We start from the raw sequence: 20857 nt of genomic DNA, 5'->3' as shown, positions 1-20857 counted from the left end.
AACGAGAGGAGAAGGGAAACAAAGAAAGGAAAAGGGAGTGATAAACAAAGGTGAGACAGTTCGCACGTCAGTGACAGGATGCACAACATTCCCAATAATACCCCAGACATGCTCCCCAAGGGAGGGGGAAAAAGATTATCAAGAGGATAGACATGCAGCACGGAAGGGAAAATATGCTGCAAAGGCCTGGGCCCCCTGGTAGCCAAGCACAAACACACCGAAGAGTGGCAAGCCTCTTGAGAGGGGGGGGATGATGAAAAGATGATTAGAAAAACACAATACTCAGTCGCCAAAAAAGCAGATAAAATCTCCACCTGGTTGGGAAATGAACCTGTGCCTCCCCACATGGCAGTCATCCACACTGACCACTCAGTTGTGGAGGCAGACTTCTATAAGGGAACAAAACTGTATAATAAATTTCCCAAGGATATGAAAAAGATTACTCAAATACATCTGTCCAAAATGAAACCAAAAACATTCTTTATAAATAATTCACACCACACAATTAAAGATTGCTTCAAGAACTCAAAGTACTGGGTAATAATGAAAGGGATTAACTCTGTCACATTTAAATAACTGATCACAGTACTGCTTTTACAAGAAAACCATGTATCAGGATCTAAAGAGCTGGATAGTAATGTCTTGTCCTTCTCCTGACTTCAACATCCCACTGTTTAATTAAATGTTGATGACCATGGAATCAGTTTTCCAAAGAGACTTGGCCCAGAAGTCATCAGTAGGTATACTCAGTGTGTGTACGGCAATAAAGAGCAGAACCATGTTTTATATTATAAGTTACCTGAAGCAAATTGTATAATAGGGACCAACCAAATGAGGAGGTGCTTGGAGACGCTACCTTTTAAGAATTCTTGGGTCGGACAACATCTCAGTCATAAGTATGAAGAACATTCCAAAAGTTTCTACAAATATCATAAGTTTTATAACCAATTTGTTGCGCCTATAATTTCTAAATATATCATGATTATTTTTAATATTATGTTAACACAAAAATAAAAAATGAAGTGCTTTCCTGCTGTATATGTTTGCAATTTAAATGTAAAATGAACTTTCAAATGAACATTTACAGGCAATATAAAAGTTCCATTCGAAGTTCAGATAAAAAATAGTGAAAAATCTTGAAGACAATATCCAACAGTAACATGATGGCTGTTTCAAATTTCTGGATGCATATTTTGCGTTGCTGTTTGCTGCTTTCTGTAGTTCTTCACTGTCCATCTCTTTTTCAGACAATTCAATAATTTTACCAACTTTTACATATGTTCACTTTTTTTGAAGTTCTCTTTTCACTAAGATCATGGTAATTCTATTTCTTTCTTCAGCATACTACAGATTTTTTCAGCAAATGAGTTGCTGGTAGGAACTGAAAATATGTATGACCTTAAACTCAGATGCTAGAAATGCCAGATGTCAATTGTGGTCTGCTGTTTTAAGCAACCTACCAAAATTTGGTCTTCTGCTTCACTTTTATCAATGTCTTGCATACGCATTACAGAAATCATATATTTCACTGTATAACTCATCTTCATCCAGGTCGAAATTCATTTTGTTAGTAACCAAACATACTGCCATTGTAAACAGAAATCATTTTGTTGTTTAAGCAAAAAACTTTTACGCAGATTGGATGCGCTGTTTTCAGAAAAATTCAGTTTTGGGCCAAAAAGTCAATGCAATGTGACAAAGATTGTCATTTTCAAAACACAGCCTCTGTGATTTTGGTATTTCATGAACTTCCTGTCCTAAGAATTTATCTTGTTTGCTGCTCCATAGCTTGCTCTTAAGGTCACTTATTATTCTGTCCAACTCAACAGAAGATAACTGAAGTGTTTTCTAGTAAGCAGTTTCAAGCAGGGGAAAAATATGCTAGAGAAAATATACCAGTAGACAGTATTCAGAACTGAACATTCAGTTTCTTCAGCATAATTTGAAGTCACAGACTGCAAAATCAATCTTTAATGATCTTCCTAGCCCTTTGAAATAAAATCCAACTTTATGGCAGGCCAGCAGTTTACAATTATATCAACTGCAGGAAGTAGCGAGAGCCATCTTGTACAGACATGTCATAATATTTTTTGAAACTGTCTCCACAAACTCTGAAAATTCCCTTAGTGAATAAACATTTGATGCAGAGAAACTAAATCCAACATAGAGTTTGAAGCCACTACATCATGTTTTACAGCATTACTTATGACATAGCAGCTGCAGTTAGCTCGCCAAATGGACAGATTCTTGTTTTTCTGTTAAATAAAAACTGACTTTTTTTGCAATATCTGACTGGAGCATTATCAGCACTGTATGCAGTTACTTGATTCAGATGGAAGCCAGTAGATTCTGTAATGTTCTTTATTACACAGAAAATGTCTGTATTTCTTCAGAGTCTTCATAAAAATCTAGCCCTCTCTGTTGTACCCCATGGTTAACATCGAAGTACTTACCTACATCAGGAAAAGTTTTCATATTTTGTCAGTTTGAAGTATCCAAGGCCACAGGAAAATAAAAATGGTGGTGGTGGTGGTGGTTAGTGTTTAACGTCCCGTCGACAACGAGGTCATTAGAGACGGAGCGCAAGATCGGGTTAGGGAAGGATTGGGGAGGAAATCGGCCGTGCCCTTTCAAAGGAACCATCCCGGCATTTGCCTGAAACGATTTAGGGAAATCACGGAAAACCTAAATCAGGATGGCCGGAGACGGGATTGAACCGTCGTCCTCCCGAATGCGAGTCCAGTGTGCTAACCACTGCGCCACCTCGCTCGGTCCAATAAAAATGTTTATGAAGCTAACCTATGACTACATCTTTACACTATGTGTCAATAATAGTTTCCAAGATAGTCATTGCCTTAGTTCTTCCACACAAAATCTTCAGTGCAATACTAATGTCTGGAAACAAGGAATGATGCAATTTCATTTAACAATCCAATGACTTTTTGCCATGGCCACATTTTACACTGTAATAAAGAGATGCACCTTCTTCAGATATATGTTTCTTTACAAAGGAAGTTGAAATTGTTTTATTTATTTAGTGTTGTGGCAGAGAGAGAGAGAGAGAGAGAGAGAGAGAGAGAGAGAGAGAGTGAGTGAGTGAGTGAGTGAGTGAGTGTGTGTGTGTGTGTGTGTGTGTGTGTGTGTGTGTGCACGGGCGCGCGTCTCCTGATAACCCACTAGGCCTACAGCTTTTCTTTCTTCAAATTTTATCAAAAATCATGGCAAGGGGAGTAACAAACTTTGCTGTGAAGTTTTTTCTTTAATCAGCCAAGTGAAAAAAAATCTTGGTTTTCTCATCAGCCTTTGTCGAAAGCAGTATATTTTAACTTTCTTCTTTAGAACACATGAATTTGACAAATAGGCATCACTGGAGGAAGAATGAAACATCTTTTCTGAATGCTGAACATTCCCAATTTTAAAATTCTCAAACTGTACGTGAAACATGCTGGAAACCTAAATACCCAGTAATCCCTAATTTAATGGACAAATATGTATTTTGAATTGTGAACAGTGATTGGTGGAGAAAATTCATACTTAATTCCTGCCTTCACTTGCATGATTCCTCAAACTCAGCAGAAGGCGAGATAAAAGTGTCTCCCGAGTCCCATTACCCAGTATCTGGAAGTGTGTTTTCCAGGGCAATCCAGATGAAAACTGGACAGGTGGGAACACTAGGCAATGCTGTTGCTAAGATACTGATCTCATATTTGGGATAATAGGGTTCACTCTGTCTGGCCATCCTGATCTAGGTTTTCCTTAATCACTTCAGGTAACTGTGGGTACAGTTCCTTCATCAAGGTCACAATCCACCACCTGACCTATCCTTATAGACCATACTTATCTATTCTGTCTCTCTCTGCATGTGTGTGTGTGTGTGTGTGTGTGTGTGTGTGTGTGTGTGTGTGTGTGTGGGGGGGGGGGGGGGAGGCACGGCACACACGCACGCGTGCTTATTCCAAGCTGCTGATTTTTATTGTGTTGCCATGACAATTTCTATATCATTGTGATATTATCCTTGGATGAATAAAAATAAACTACTTCCAAATATTCCTTCAAAATGAAAGTAAGTGTGTCATCTTCTCCCACACCCAGTCAACTAGCGTACCACTACTGTGGTGAATTATGTAATCAGTGATAACAGTGGTACTGAAAAGCTTCTTAAACACAGTAGATTTCTACTAAAAAATACGTAGTACCTCTGAATTTATATGCATTAATAAATTAAAGTCCTCTCTTGCATTCTTCTTTCAGTATAAGCAGACTAATCTCTGAAGTTCTTGCAGTGATTTTGATACTGGTGTCATTCCGTGTCAAATCAGTAAGTGCTACAACTTGACCCTCTTGGATTCATTTAAAGGTACGTATGCACATAGTATACATAAATAGTAACAAAATAATTTCAAATTTTTCTGATAAATGGCTATTGGGTAATAAGTGCTCAAACATGTGAAAAAATATCAAATTGTTGACTTGCAAAACAATACTGATTTGTTCACAACTTGTATTCTATTTGAGCTCACTTGAAAGCTACCTTACAGGGCTTTAATATGACAAACATAATCAGCTGAAAATATATATTTATTTCTTATAAAATCATGATTATTGAGCTCTGAAATACTTTATTTTTAAAATTCTCAAAAAATTTGTGAAAAATACTATTTTCTTCTACATATTCTGGAAGGCAATGAGCATACAAAACTATCAAAAGTAATTGTATGTTTAAGATGGTGTCGGGAAACACCTTCAAAAACTAAATTATTTGAAATATTAGGCCTACTTCTCATTAACTGTGTGTTATTGTATAATAAATGCTGACATTAAGATAAAATAGCTTAGAACAGGTAGCCGGAAATAATATTTGTCTCATCAGTATTGAATTAAGAAAAATAAGCTGCAAACCTAGCTTAATGGTAATATCAGAGATATACCTAAAATCTGTTATTAGTTCTTGTTACCTACTGAGATGAGCCACATCAGTCCAACTCATCAAGCTTCTTGTCAATTGGTTTGTTGCAACTATTTCTGCACAGAATAATGTATATGTTTGCCGTATAGCAGTTTGAAGGTTCAAGATTGTCTTTAGATCGCTGTTGCTTATGGAAGGAGTGTGAATGGCTGAAGAATGTGAAAGATGTGAATGGTCCACATGGCTGTAAGACACTAACTGCTATTTCATCCCTTTCCTAATTTTTTCCAACTACACATGTTAACTACTAGAGTCCATTATATTCACAAGCAACACCTCTATAAATTGTCACAAAATCCCCCAATGAATTTATTGCTTCTTTTCTGACAAATTAAAATAATTTACTTGACATTTCTTTGAGGACAAGTCAGCAGTCGGCATTCCCAAAAAAGACTGAAAACCAAGCTTAAAAAAGGCAAGTTTTTGGTGATTTTACTGAGAACTGTACCTTTGCTGTATAGAATGAAGTTCAAGGTTACCACTGGACCACCATACAAGCAAACGTTTATCCCGTTATAGCTCATTAAGAGGATACGACAAACTTGAGCACACAAGTCTTGTCATTATATCTGAGTGCCTCACACACAACACTGTTGCTGTGCATCTGTTCCAATCCTACTTTATTGACTTTCTGGCCAAAAATTTAACAAAAAAAAAAGCCAATAAAATTATATTATGTCTCTGATGCCCAGTACAAATGTAAAAAGAACTTCATCAACTTGTGCTATCATGAAATACATTTCTATATCGAAACCTAGTGATATTTTTCAGCCTGCTCTTCTCATAGTACAAAAGCTAGCGATGGTGTTGGTGGAACAGTCACGTAACTGACTAACCAAGCAAGTCTGCAGCACCCATACACAGATCAAATCCTAATACCTAAGCAACTTATGCATTTGCTAAAGCAACTTTATGCATTTGCTAACAATAGTGTAGAAGAGGTCAGTTTCAAGTACACTATTATGGAAGATCACGGAAATGAAGAATGAAACTTATGGATATATTTGAGAAATGTTCGCAACTGTAGGGACACAATAACTCCATGCCTTTAGTCACTTAAGCAAGAACGAAGCAACAACAAAAGTATCTGGATTCTACTGAAAGCAAAATTGAATTGGTGACAGTTGTTGACGGTTATCAAGTACCATTTGATGACATCAAAGGTCACTGTTTGTGAATATAAACAACAATGGTGATTAGCCTGTGAAATTGGGAAAAAAATCAGGAAAAGGATTAAATTACAGATAGCTCCATACATCCACATGGACCATCCAAATCTTTCACATTTCCCACTCAAAGACATTCTTTTAATTAGTAGCAGGGAACTAAAGGTAATTTTTAACCCTCAAACTACCACAGGGTGAACATATCTCAAGAAGTAATAAATGATTTTAGGCATAACTCTGGTATTCAGCTGCATTTAACTACACAGTAACACACAGCTAATGAGAAGTAGGCCTAACAATTAAGATATATTAATTCTGGAGATGTTTTGGAGCAACATCTTAAACATAAAATTACATTTGATAGTTATCCCACACTCATCCCAACTTGAAACTTCCAAAACATATAAAGAAAAACTATCTTTTGTTTTTTTTTCTTAGAATTTTAAAAAAGCAGTTTTCCCAAATCCAATAAATTTAATAATGTTTTAATACAAAATGAATACATATTTTCAGGTAATTATAAAAGAGCTTTCAAATGAACTCATTAGAACATAAGTTGTGAGCAAATCAGTGATGTTGCCCAAGTAAAAAATTTATTATTATTGTTGTTGTTATTCATCATCACATTACTTAGTAAACTTTCATCAGAAAAAGGAAAAAAAATTGTTTTGTGTTACTATTTATGACTATTGCATGCATACTTAATTTAAAATAAATCTAATACAATCAGGCTGAAAATCATATTTTCATTTGTTGATTTGATATGGAATGATCCACAGTTTTCTTTAACAGACTGATTCACAAGCAAACCATTACACCATACAAGTCATCTAGCCTTAGACACTTAGTGATACTTGTCCGAATCTGGAGTAGATTGCTAGTAAACAATAAACTAATGCCAAAGTAATTCCAATAATTATCCATGTCCATATGTTAGCATCAGTCACAATTTTTTGGTAGTAATACTTAACTGAGGCCAACAGCCTTGCCACCGTGGTAACACTGGTTCCCATCAGATCATCTAAGCTAAAAGCTGTCGGGCTGGCCTAACACTGGGACGGGTGACCATCCGGTCTGCCAAGCGCTGTCGGCAAGCAAGGTGCAGTCAGCCCTTGTGAGGCAAGCTGAGGAGCTACTTGACTGAGAAGTAGCAGTTCCGGTCTTGGAAACTGACATACGGCCGCAGGAGTGGTGTGCTGAACACATGCCCCTCCATATCCACATCCAGTGACACCTATGAGCTGAGGATGACACAGAGGCAGGTCAGTGCCATTGGGCCTTCAGGGCCTGTTCGGGAGGAGTTCAGTTTTTTAATACTTTACAAATGTGGCCTGAATTGGGTGCTTCTGCTAACTGATGTATAATTTGACTGGCTCCATATAACATGATGGGATTTGTGGAAGTTCACAGACTCCACATGCTTTTGAGCAGAGGACACTTTGCGTAAGTAATAGTCACACTCATACTAGCCCCTTCCTCCCAGTAGGCTCTTTCTGACTGAACATTAAAAGAAAGGGCTGAAATATGATAGCAGACAACCCCCCCCCCCCCCCCCCACACACACACACACACACACACTATCTTGTGGTGGTGACAGACTGACCTGTACTGTAGCCTAATGTCTAGGTTAGGTTGAAACCTGATGATCTATTTATTGGTTGGTAAAGCCAAACAACGTGAATGTGAATGCGAAATAAAGGCTGTGGTAATACAATGACCTGTCACGTAGCCTGATGTCTACATTGTTGACATATTTAACAACTTTTCATAACAAAACAAACTTTTTGTTATAAAAAACTGCAAGGTGAATTCAAAATGCCTACATTATATAACAGACAAGTCTCCAACAAATATTTAAACCTTTATACTCACTTTGTTAATGTATATTCATGTATATAACTTTATATGCCAACATTGACAGAATACAGTCTTTGCCCCTTCAGCTGGAATCCCTGCCTTAAAGTATTTAAATGTAATCTCAGCCAGTGACTATTCATTTTGACATCATTTGAGTTTCAGTCTTATTGTAAATTGATCTTCACCCTGTGTCTCTCAATCATCTTCAATGCAACAATTTATCCCAGTACACAACCGAAAAGGAGTGAAAGGAGTTTCTTACCTTGCCCAGCAGAAATCTAGCTCAAATTATATCTCATCCACAAAATCCATCATGCATACTATGATAGAAATGTCTATCTTGATAAATATTATCTCAAAATTTCCCCAAAAGACTAAAAATGCTTCCACATCAGTCGTATGTTGCTCCCCTGCAATTTCTATCCAGCTCTTCAGGTCCCTACACCAATATATAGGATGAAGGGTTCGAAAGTCCATTGCAAATTTTCATTTTCTCAATTTTTATTTTTTCTTCCTAAAGTTTTCCATATAAGTTACCCAATCACCATAGCAAAATACTGACTGAAAATGAAATTTACACGCAGGTTTCTCCATTTGATCAATCTCTTCCTTTAGAAGAATTGAATGGGCGAACATACCTTGCATTTACCTACATTTACTGTAAGATGCCAACTTTGTCAGTATCATCTGGTACTTCCTTTCAGTCATACAACAATGATAATTGTAAATAGTGAACACAGCAACCAGCAAACCAACTGATATAACATTGGCACTTTCACGAGTCATGTCTATAATTCACCTTAGTTTCTGATAACCATTCACTTACCAAAACAACATACTTGTCACATCAGTCACAATTTCTTTATGGCAGTCACAATTTCTTTATGGCAATACTGTGTATAATCAGATTTATTACAGAAATGAGATTATCAACAAGTGTGAAACTGCAGTTAAGTCCAAACACTTTGTAAATGATTCAGTTACTTATAATTAAATATTTTCTGGGGGAGAAAGATCCTGCACACCAATCTATCAGATCTTAATAATTTTTCAGACTTTTCAAAGTGATGGAAAGATGAGTAACTTGTTTTAAATGTTTAGAAATGTAAAATGGTGCACCTGAGAAAATGTGAAATCATAGTACCATATCAATGAGTCACTACAGCAATTAGTCAACTTCTACAAATGCATGCATGTACAAATTTGTGGGGACATAAAATTGAATGGTGACATCAGTCCAGTTCAATCTTAAGTAAAGAAGGTGGTGCACTTCTGTTCACTGGTGGGATACTACAGTCAGTCTACAAAGGAGATTGCTTTCGAAACTCTCTCGCAATCCATTGTTGAATACAGCTGAAGACTGTAGAGCCCATAACAAATAGGACTAATAGCGGATATTTAAGATACACACAGAATGGCAGCCCATACAGTCACACATTTATTTCAATCATGAGAGAGCATCAAAGAAGTAATGAAAATCCTGAATTGGCAGACACTCATCTTAAGTGAGAAAACTAGGAATATTTTACACCCCCTATTTACCACTCTTGTGAGGTCCACAAAGACAAGATTAGTCTAACAGTAATGGTAGATGCATTTAAACTGCATTGCTTCCCACTTTTTAAGCAAATTTTGATGTTATCCACCAGTGGAAGCAGCACCCAGATAAAAGTGTAATTTTGGATTTACTCCAGTAAATCTGTTCACTTCACAAATTACAGCAGTTTTTCAGTGCACGACAAAGAAATCACTAAGATAAGTAGTGTCACATAAGTTCAGTCATGGATAGCGCATGTTGAATGCTTCACCCAAATATTAGGCCCCATGAAACAGGAGAGTGCATGTTTAAGCAGTTATTTATCAAACATTTATACAACATAAACTGTGATGTCATGTGACTAAGGGAAATATTTGAAGTCTGCCTAAAAGCGCAGAGTGAGTATGATAACAGCTTGTCTGACACAGAAAAATGAAATGGTAAGGATGCCCAAATATCCCAATTATTTTCCAAAAGAATGTTAGGTCTTACATTTTACCAGTGTTGATATAATGGCCCCTCATGCTCTCACGGGTACAGTGCCAGAGTGTTGTGTTTATGGAACAATATTTTGATAACTTAACTTCTTAGCATTGTGTGTTCACTGAACCTGATGAGTTTAAGTGATGTGGGAACTGCTCTCACTTTTATGCAAGCAATTACTCCATCTTTCCACACTCTTTGCTTCAGTGATCCATATTCATCTGCACCCAAACATGTTTTTTCCTGTCTGAAGCATTTAACGTAGGCCTAGAGAACATGCTGTGAGATAATTATGTAAAAATTTAATTTTGTAAGAAATTCTATATTAAAGTTGGATTAGGACCACCTTAAAGTGTATCAATACAGTTTTTTATAGGTGGGTCCACAGCCACTGCTAATTTGTTGAGGAAGTCAGTTTCCTGCATAGGCTGCTTTTCTTCATTTTTATCTTTTTTAATAATCACTTTATTTCACGCTTTAGCTGTTAGCTACTATCATTCCTTTGCATGTTTTTAAGCTACCTCTGTTGCTTGTGCCACAGCGAAAAAACTGTAATTGTACGACATTTTAAAATCCATACATCTGTGTGGAGAAAGCAAAATCTGACAGCATCCTTAATAAAGATATCTTATAATTGTGGTCATTATGGGCATAACCTGTATAAACATCACAGCTCGCACGCATGAGAGACATGACAAAATACAGTTGGGGCTATAACTACCGCAACTGTGATACATCTTTATTAAGGGTGCCATGATACATTGCTTACTTCACTCAGATGTGCGGAATATAAGATGATGTACAGTTACAGGACTTCATGGTGATATAAGTAACAGAGGCATGTCAAATCAGCCAATTTTAAAAATTATTCCCACCTGACTATCTCCAATTTTGTTCAAACTCTTACCATTGTTGCAGGCACAGCTCAAAGGAAGTTCTGTAAAGTTTTAGATAAACATGTGCCGAATTTGAAGGTCCCTCAGTCAATGTGCATATTATCACGAATAAGTAATCATGTTTAATAACACTTTATAAGCTGACTATTGTAGTGAGAAATCTGAAAATTGGTAATTCTACTCGCCTTTTGGTGTCAAGTTCAAATATAATATGGACAACGTCAGTGAGGTAGTAAATTTTCTAGAGCTGCTGCTCAAAGTGGCAAAGTGGGCAAGAAAATTATCGTATGCTTGCCACCCCAGTTTCAACAATTGATATCTCCAGCTTAAATCATTTATATTTCACCATATTTGTTCCTTTTTATTAAGAAAGCTGACATAAGATAACATGATAATAACTTTAAAGTTCCTGGTCAAGTACCTCACAATGGCAGTCCCTCAATTTTTTCTGACTAGTTCCATTAGAAAGAGCAAATTTTTATCTGTCAGGTACTAGTATGTATATTTTGCATGAGGAATAACACGTAAACAACTTTCGAGTGGTAAACATGTATCTGACGTAAATGGATCATGAGAAATTATTTTTAAGACCATATAAACGGGAAACTTTCACTGGTCCATGGTGGTAGTCAAGTAATCAATTTAGGAAGAAAAAAAATGGTAGCAGCTCTCCTATTAGCAGTTTAATGAAATCAGCGAGTGTCACCATGGGGCCATATCTGATAGCCACACAAGAACAGCAACAGGTGGGTCTCCTCATACAGGTTGCCAAGCCTGAATCTGGTTGCTCTGCCATGTTCCCAAGTCTGTTACAGGGTTCTTAATCAGGTACCCAAGATTGAGTTGCTCCTTACTATTGCCTGGACATAAATGTTTCTTCAGTATTGAATAAATTTCACCCAGGAAGCTCGTACTGCCATCCCATCAGTGCTGCAGATGGGGCAGAAATTTTGGTTACAATATGCTGCTCTGGAACTTAGCGATAGTCTTTTCTATCTGGCCAATAGAACAAATGTACAGGACCTTCAGAATGCACGAAGTCTATTAACACATCATCTTGTTCAAGTGATACGTCACTGATATTTCCGATCCACCATTTACTGTCACAAATACAGGCTATACTCTATTGTCCAGGTTGGAGATTCAAAACCTTTTCCCCAAAGCAGCTTGTGACAGACTGGCCAACGTTAATTATAAAAGATGCTGTATCATTTGAAACTTTGCTAATATGAATTCCTTTTTCTTCACACGACACAAATTGGTGACTGCCTCTTGTCCCAGAACTGGTTTTGGCATTTTCAAATCTTTCTTCTTGAGGCAATCTTGCAATTTCAGCTTCAACCTTTTCAATGAAAAAGAAGTTAATTCCACCATTCACATTCTCATCTCATCACAAAAATTATTGCCATGGCTTGTCCCAAAGAAGTTCCAATCAGTCTTGCTTCCAAAATCATGTTCATAAATACATAAGTCTATGAAGTTCTTGAAATTTTTGTACTGAGCACCAAAACAGTCATTGAAGTAATAGAAGCAGTTGATTTTCACTATTTTATTCTTTAGGTGCTCAATCAGCCTTGTCAAAGAAACATGCACAGTAACAGTGTCATGCCTGAGGGAATACAAATGTTAAAATTTTGGATGTCTTCAGCACCTGTGTAATGAACTATGAATGGGGGTCTGGCTATTTTGCCGATGGAAGGATTGCACACCATCTTGTACCACAAATGAATAGCTTTCTGGAAGATCCATTGAAAAAACAATTTGTCCCTTTTCAAATTGTTTATCATCTTCCAATGGTGGTGCTGATGCTTCACAGTGCAGTGGTAGCATGAAAGGTTTAGTATTTTTTTCTGTCAATTCTGAAATAAAATCTTCAGTTGTCAGCTGCTTTGTGTGCAATGTTTCTTTGTCAGTGTGGACCCACTACTTGCATTCAGTACCTTCAGCATCACTATCCTTGAAAGAATCTGTCAAAAAATAGTTCTAATACTTCTTCCCCATGGCATTTTTCACAATGATGGAGCATGCACACTCTTGATTGTAAGCTAGACACAGTTTTTAAAGCAGGCAATTAATATTCATGGACTGGACTTCTATCATTAGCTTATCATTATGATGTATTGTATATACACAAATTTAATGAGTTCCAGAAGAAATGACAGACACACCATTTGGACATAATTCACAGAATTTAGATAATTCAGTTTTATCTCCATTGTGAGCTCGATAGATTATAAATAGGGCTTTCAGGAAGCAAAATTAGTTATTCCTGCAACTTTCTCTTCTGTCCTTCATTTCTAACAGAAACACACTTCAGGTCTAACAGAAACACAATCTAACTACATGACACAGCGTGCTATAGTCATCATCTCCATAAAATTGTCAAACTTTTGATTTTAGTTGGTCCAAAATCTTGTTTCCTTGCTCCCTTCCAAACAGAGCAAGAATTTCATATTCTTTTTCCAACTTTCTGGGAATATGAACTATGGGGTCAACCAAAGCATCCGATCCCAACTATTAGCTTTGACCTGTGACGTAAGGCTGTTGTGGTGTGTGACGTCACGACGGCGCGGAATTTAGTTTGTGAGAGTAGCGTGTTTGTAGGTGTCATTTTGATGCGATCGGTGGTGCTCTCTGGTGGTGTGTTAGGTGATGTTTCTGGTTTAGTTTGCGAGTGTGGCGTCATGTGTGAATTTTGGTAAATTGCTTTTTTTATGTCTCTGGTAGGTATGGATATGACTGACAGGGTCAACAGTTTTCGGTTGTCGGCTATGATGGGGGGGAACAGTGCATTGTGTCTAATAAATTTTCTTCAACTATTTGGATTTTTGGATGAAGTCGTGAAGTGTTCAGTACGTCATGAAGAAACTAAGCTTACTTAAAGTTCCGGCGTCTCGGACCAGGGATGGCTGTATGTGGAGATGTTGTAAGGATAACAGGTCAAGGGAAGTGTTCGATACCAATGTGTGTACTGGTATCGGGAGCTGCTGTTGAGCTATATAGGTCAAGGGAAGTGTTCGATCCCAATTTATGGGATCAGAAGTTGCTGTTGAGCTACATAGGTCAAGGGAAGTGTCCGATTCCAGATGATATTGTGTTTAGTGGTATTTGGGGAGTTTTGTGATGTCGGTTTTTTCGTCGTTTTGCGTGGTTTTGTATGGGGGTGGGTGTCTAAATTTGTTTATATTTAGATTGTCCCCACCTAAAAACCCCCTATTTCCCGCGCTTTTACCATTAGTGTCATTAGGCTTTTTGTGGAACGTGTGTGTGTTTTTTTTTCGATGTATTTTCGTCCTCATAATGTGTATGTGACGACTTTATTTGCGCCATATTGGAATCGTGGTTTATGGTCGTTTCAGCCATATCTGTGACATCATTGGTTAATGCAGATGGACGGGATCGGACGCTTCCGTATTTCCGAACTATGTTGCTCCCTACCAATGGGGTTAATAATTCTTTTAAAAATTTGTACCCATTTTTCTAAATTTTTATCACATGGTTTTATTTCAGCACCATAATTTATGAAAAAAATGACAAAAATGTTTTATGCTTAAGACCCAAATGGTTTGAAACAGGTGGCACACATGTAGTAAGTCCCCCCCCCCCCCCCACGCACACACACTTTTAGTAAATGAGCTACTGTGTTGACCTTGCCCACGTTCTATTTGAATGTAGTGCCAAAAGGTGAAACTAAATATCAATTTGCAGAATTATCCTTGAATACAGTCAGCTTATACAGTGCTGTGAAACATCATGATTTATTTGTGATGATATACAGACTGACTGGATGACTTCCAATCTGATGGCTCTGGAGTCCAAAGTGCCGCACACGCTGAGCTAAAACTTTACAGAACTTCCTTTGAGATATGCCTGCAGCTGTGGTAAAAGTTTTAACAAAACTGGAGATGGTTCATTAGGGACCTCTGGTTGACTTGACATGGAATGACACAGAGATAGCTTGAATATTCTCAAAGGGATGAAATTAGCTAATGGCTAATGCATGAAATAAAGTGTATTTCAAAAAGCAGCCAAAACAGGAAAATGACTTCCCTCAAAAAATACTGAAGTGCTCGCAAAAACTCGTGGTCAGTCTTTCCCAAAAAATGTTGCATTTAAGAAGTAACTTGAGCATTACACTTTTAGTATTCTTTAGCTCAGGAATACAAGATATACAGTTAGTTTCAGCCATCAAGGATTATATAACCATTCCGAAGAATCAAAAAAATGTTACTGCACACTTGTATGCTAACTGAATGTTGTGAGTGGTACAATATCCAAAAGAAAACAGAAACCTACAGGGAACAAATACAATTTAGTATTCTCTTCTGCTATGATACATTCTACCATACCTTTGTGAAGAAGTATTGTCCTCAGCAGTTGAAGTAACATTTTATAACATTTTAACAAACTCTTAAATTTTCCATTACTGTTAAACTAAAGGTCACTTCCTCATTCCTATGAAATTTAAATGAGCATATAAACTCATCTCTAGGCGAGTATGAATTGTGCTGTATTTCTTGATTTCCAAAGGGCATTTGACTTAGTACCACACCTACGCTCATTGTCAAAAGCGCAATCATATGCGGCATAAAGTGAAATTTGTGACTGGGTTGAGGATGTAATTAAGTAACTTGGGTTGTGCCCCAATGAAGTGTGTTGTGACCCTTGCTGTTCATGTTGTAAGTGACCTCCAGAACAATATTAATAATAAAATCAGGCTTTTTGCAGATGATGCATTTTTCTAACTGAAAGACGCTGCATAAATATTTAGTCAGATCTTGATAAGATTTCCAAATGGTGCAGAGGCATACAACTTGCTTTAAATGTTCACAAATGTAAAATTATGCACTTCACAAAACAAAAAAACACAGTATCCTATGACTATAATGAATCACAGCTGCAGTCTGCCAACTGGTACAAATATCTGGGCGTAACACTTAGTAGGCACATGAAATGGAGTGCTCATATAGGTTCAGTCATGAGTAAAGCAAGTGGTAGACCTTGGTTTAATGGCACAGTACTGTGGAAGTGCAATCAGTTCTACAAATGAGGTTGCTTACATATGACTTATGCGACTGCTCCTGTAAGCACATCTGACGATGACTCACCATCCAAGATAACATGCTGCATCCTCCCAGCCAAGAAATACAGAAGCGTCCGATTCCACCTGTCTGCTTTGATCCATGATGTCACAAATATGGCGGAAACGACCATACACCACGACTCCAACATGGCACCTATGGTGTCATTACATAAACATGACCACAAACACGAAAATACATTGAAAAACCAACACACACACGTTCCACAAAAAACCTAATGAAACTAACACGACAAGCGTGGGAAATTGGGGGTTTTTGGGTGGGAACAAAGTAAATATAAACAAATTTAGACACACACCATCATACCAAACCACACAAAAGGACGAAAAAAAACTGACAACACAAAACTTCCCAAATTCCACTAAACACAATAACGTCTGGAATTGGACACTTCCCTTGACCTATATAAATCAACAGCAGCTCCCGATACTCGGAAACCCACAGCCACAACCACACATTGGATTCAAACAGTTCTCTAGACCTATATAGGTCAACAGAAACTACCTATACCAAATCATAAAACCCAAAACTACAACCATGTCCACAATCATCACTAATTCAAAAAACACAACAAACCAACAAAATTGGAATCAAACACTTCCCCTGGCCTTTTATCCTTACGACATCTCCACATACAGCCGTCCCTGGTCCGAGACAGTGGAATCTTAATAAGCCTAATTTCTTCACTAGATACTGAACACTTCACGACTTCATCGAAAAATCGAAATAGTTGAAGAAATTTTATTAGAGACAACGCACTGTCCCCCATCATCGCTGAGAACCGAAAACTGTTGACCTTGTCAGTCATATCAATACCTACCAAAGACATAAAAAAAGCAATTTACCAAAATTCACGCATGATGAACAGAAGAAAACTACAATAATGTCAAAATAACAAAACTAAAGTAATTAACTCACTGAAAAATATTCCGCTGAAGGCACAATCCCGATACCACACACGTGCAATGCTATCGCGCAAATGAACCCCCATACACCACGTAACACGCTACCCATAAACACACCACCAGAGAGCACCACCGATCGCATCAAAACGACACCTACAAACACGCCACTTTCACAAAGTAAATGCCGCACCTTCGTGACGTCGCACACCACAAAAGCCTTACGTCATGGGTCAAAGCCGACGGGTGGGATCGTACGCTTCAGTCGACCCTGCTCAAGCGTATGAGACCCGCATAAAATAGGACTAAAAATGGGTACTGAATGTATACAGAGAAGGGCAGCACAAATGGCCACAGGTTTATTTAATCTGTGGGAGAGCATCACGGAGATACTGAAGGAACTGAACTGGAAGACTTTTGAAGATAGACAAACTACCCAGAGAAATTCTGAACCAAGTTTCAAGAACAAGCTTTAAATGATTGTCCTAGAAATATACTAAAACCTACTAAGTATCACTCACATAGCGTCTGTGAGGATAAGATCAGAATAATTACTGATTGCACAGAGGTATTCAAAGAATCATTCTTCCATTTGTGAATTGAGTGGGAAGAGACCCCAATAACTTGTACAATGGGACGCACCCTCTGCCATGCACCTCACGGTGGTTTGCAGTATACACATGTAGATATGTATTTACTTTACCTTTATATGTGTAACTATTCAACTAATTTGGGGTCATAAATGATCTTTATGTAAGTTATTGATATTTCTTCAATTACAATGTAATTTGGGTATGAGTAAACCAACATCCCTGGTAAATGAGCCAACCACTGAAAAACCTAAAGTGAGGAACATGGGGGAAATAAAATGCTTTTATATAAAAGAACTTAGTAAACATACATAAGCATTGCACAGCAGTCTCCACCCAAATGTGGTTGGTTTTCTATTGTCTCTATTTACTTATAAAATACTCTCATATCGATGAGTTATTTCCTTAATTTTAATCTTGTTCTGTGGACAATAGTACGGAGCCAAATAGTAAACTACTATGGGAACAAACAGGATATACGTCAAACTGGGAAATGTTACTTTTAAATAAATGAAGGAATCAAATGCACATTCCACCAACTATTTGTGTAGCAATAATTATGATGCTTCAGGTCAAAGCTGCATTTGGTTCTTATTGATTTATTAGTGAACTGATGACACTTGCCAGTTACCTAAGAAACCCTCCAGCACAACTGTGCTTAAACAGCTCCAAATGGCCAACAGCCTTATGGACTCAGTTTCACAAATTATTGATTTCCACATTTCACAAATGATTAACAGCTATTTTATGATAGTATGTTGATTGGCATTATATGAGCTGATGGCCAAATCATATTTTTCAAAACATTTTGGGAATAAACAGCAACAGATTTGTAATTAGCGAAATAGTCTAGATCATACAGATCACAGTTATTGGTGTTGGCCAGTTGACATCTGGAGGCTTCTGCAGTTCATGACACACGGATCCATCTCCGCACACAAACCTTGGAGTATGATCTGTCCACCTTTGGACTGAAACCAGTCACCAATAAATGTGATTTGTGTGATCTAGACTTTTCCAAGTACAACTATTAGCCAAGTAATGCAAAGTATGGAAACATCTTTAAGTTAGCTAAGTGCAACAGACAGCAACATCAGAATGTATTGGAAAGAAACCAAATAAAAGATACATGAACAAATGGAAAATCTTTGACTATGAGTTCACTTTAGAGTTGACAAAAGTCAGAGTGGTGTTCACATCTAGTATCTAATGAAGTAATAATCCACAAAAGTAATGAAAGTAACCTTGCTTTTATGAAAAGTGCAGCAGTAGTGGTTAGCACCTGTGATTTCACCTGGAACTAGATCATCACTCATTTCACAGCAAAGAAAGGCAGGACAATTCAGTATCCAAAGACTGACAAAGTTATTGCAATCAGTGGATTTGTTATTTTATCTTTCAATTTCCACTGATTCAGAAAGACAACTGGGTGCTCGGCACCAGTAAACTACTAGTACAGCCTCAAGGAAATGAGGAAAAAAATATGCAAAATTACTGTTAGATGCTGCAGTGAAGATCAGGAGTCATAGCAACAGAGCCAAAGAAAGTGAATTAATAATATACTGTGGTATCGGTAGCTGAAAAATAACAATACCTGTCTCATGACTTTTTACTACCAGCTACAATATGAGCCACAGATGATCTTAGGTACTGTTAGTTTCACACCACTACTGGGGCGCTGATTGAAACTGCCAGTCAGCAATAACAAATTATGATTCAGATGGTGCTTGTTTATCATCACAGAGAGATTAAGTCTCCCAACACATGGCGTCAATTATGAGGATTAATATGAGGGAATACTGTTGCCTTATGCAACGTAACTGTTCAATCTTGAGAACATAATTCATTACATATTTGGAAATAATATATATAAAAATAAGGCGACTTGAATAAGTTGTACTTATTCAGCAACGAAATTTGAAAAAAAAAAAAACCCTAAGCTACAACAACGCCTTACAAACGTCTCCTGAAGGTACTAACGTCCATAGAGCGCTGTGTAGCAACACAAGGATTTTACATTTGATAAACAAAAACGAAAAAAGAACTGGATTACGCTATCAAAAGTTTATATATTTTATTTGTTAAATATTGTAGCTCCAGGCAAATGATGAACAAATAGTAAATAACATCTTGCACAAACCTCAAACTCGTTCTTCTTGCCTTTTCCTTTAAGTTTGCCTCCTTTTGGAATATTTACTCGTACTCCTCCTCTTTTTCCACCGAATTTACCACGTGATGACATTGGTGCAGGATAAGTACCACTATGCATAGGTAAAGGTCCTCTTGATCTTATAAGCGATGGTGGTGGCATGGGAGGCCGTAATGGCATGAGCGGTGAAACATGGGGCGGAGGTATTGGATGGAAGGGGGGATGGATTGGTCTCCCAGGACCTAACATTGGTAGTGGTGCAGTTGGCATACCCCGGGAAGGCCTCAATCCGGGAGGGGGAGGTCTCATTCGTGGGAGCAACGGCGGAACCGGCAAACCTCGCGGACGCAACGCCATCGGCGGGGGAGGAGCAGGACGCCCAAGCAACGGTGGTGGTTTCACAGCAATCCCACGACTTTTCGGTTTCACAACACCGCCTCTGCCTTTTCCTCTACCTCTACCACGCGCCAAACCCATGCGGTTCTTACACTGCGCGTACTCCCTCCCTTATCTTCCAAACGTCAACTTCGGCTACTGTTCTGTCTCCTGACTCTCAAACACCACAGTATCAAAGATATTCAACTTTCAAGTAATCACCGCGGATCACATTTAACAAACGCAAAGATCGGCAGAAGCAAAGAGACAAAACTAAACTTGCAGTTGCGTACAAAGTTATTAAAACAACAGCGGAGTCAAGTGGGCTATGGATGGTAGAGTAGTCATTTGTCCAAAGTGAACGAACCAGACAATTCATTTCTTTATGAAACTACAACGAGTAGTAGGATAAGCTGTGATGATTTCACTGCACTATTCTCGTTATTATAGTCTTCACAGTTCTAATTACACCAGACGTAGTCACAGATATTCAATCTCATTCTTTAGATTTTCACAATTTATTTACCTAGGCCTATCTATGTACACTAACTAAACTATCATTACATTACTGCAAATACCTTACTGTGTACGCTGTCATTCACCTAACGTTCTGTTTCGAACAAATATTGTTTCGTTCAACTCTTTAAATGCTCAGTCAATTAAATTCCTTACACAGATACCTCAGTCAGCTACAGGTTATAGGCTCGAAGTTTGTACATAGTAAGGCATTCAAGTGAAGCAGAAAAAAACGTACTGTCAAATTTCAACAATTATGGCGCAGGGTTATTGCACAGCCTAGTATCAATTCATTGCCATAGCATTATGTAGAGCAGG

At 37.7% G+C, this 20857-nt stretch overlaps 1 protein-coding gene across 1 annotated transcript in view; it reads right to left on the bottom strand.

Moving 5' to 3' along the window:
• The window catches only part of LOC124595688 (nuclear fragile X mental retardation-interacting protein 1), a 160116-nt gene extending 139902 nt beyond the window's left edge, over window positions 1-20214 (bottom strand). Inside the window, exon 1 of the mRNA XM_047134546.1 lies at window positions 19640-20214. Within this exon, the coding sequence (XP_046990502.1) occupies window positions 19640-20125 (486 nt within the window). The 5' untranslated portion in view covers window positions 20126-20214. The remainder of the gene's footprint in view (window positions 1-19639) is intronic.
• Between the last annotated feature and the right edge of the window lie 643 nt (window positions 20215-20857).

This window comes from Schistocerca americana, chromosome 2 (genome assembly GCF_021461395.2).
Source record: "Schistocerca americana isolate TAMUIC-IGC-003095 chromosome 2, iqSchAmer2.1, whole genome shotgun sequence".
Lineage (NCBI taxonomy): Eukaryota > Metazoa > Arthropoda > Insecta > Orthoptera > Acrididae > Schistocerca > Schistocerca americana.
Note: the sequence above shows the minus strand (reverse complement) of the source record. Positions and strands in the feature narration are given on the sequence as shown.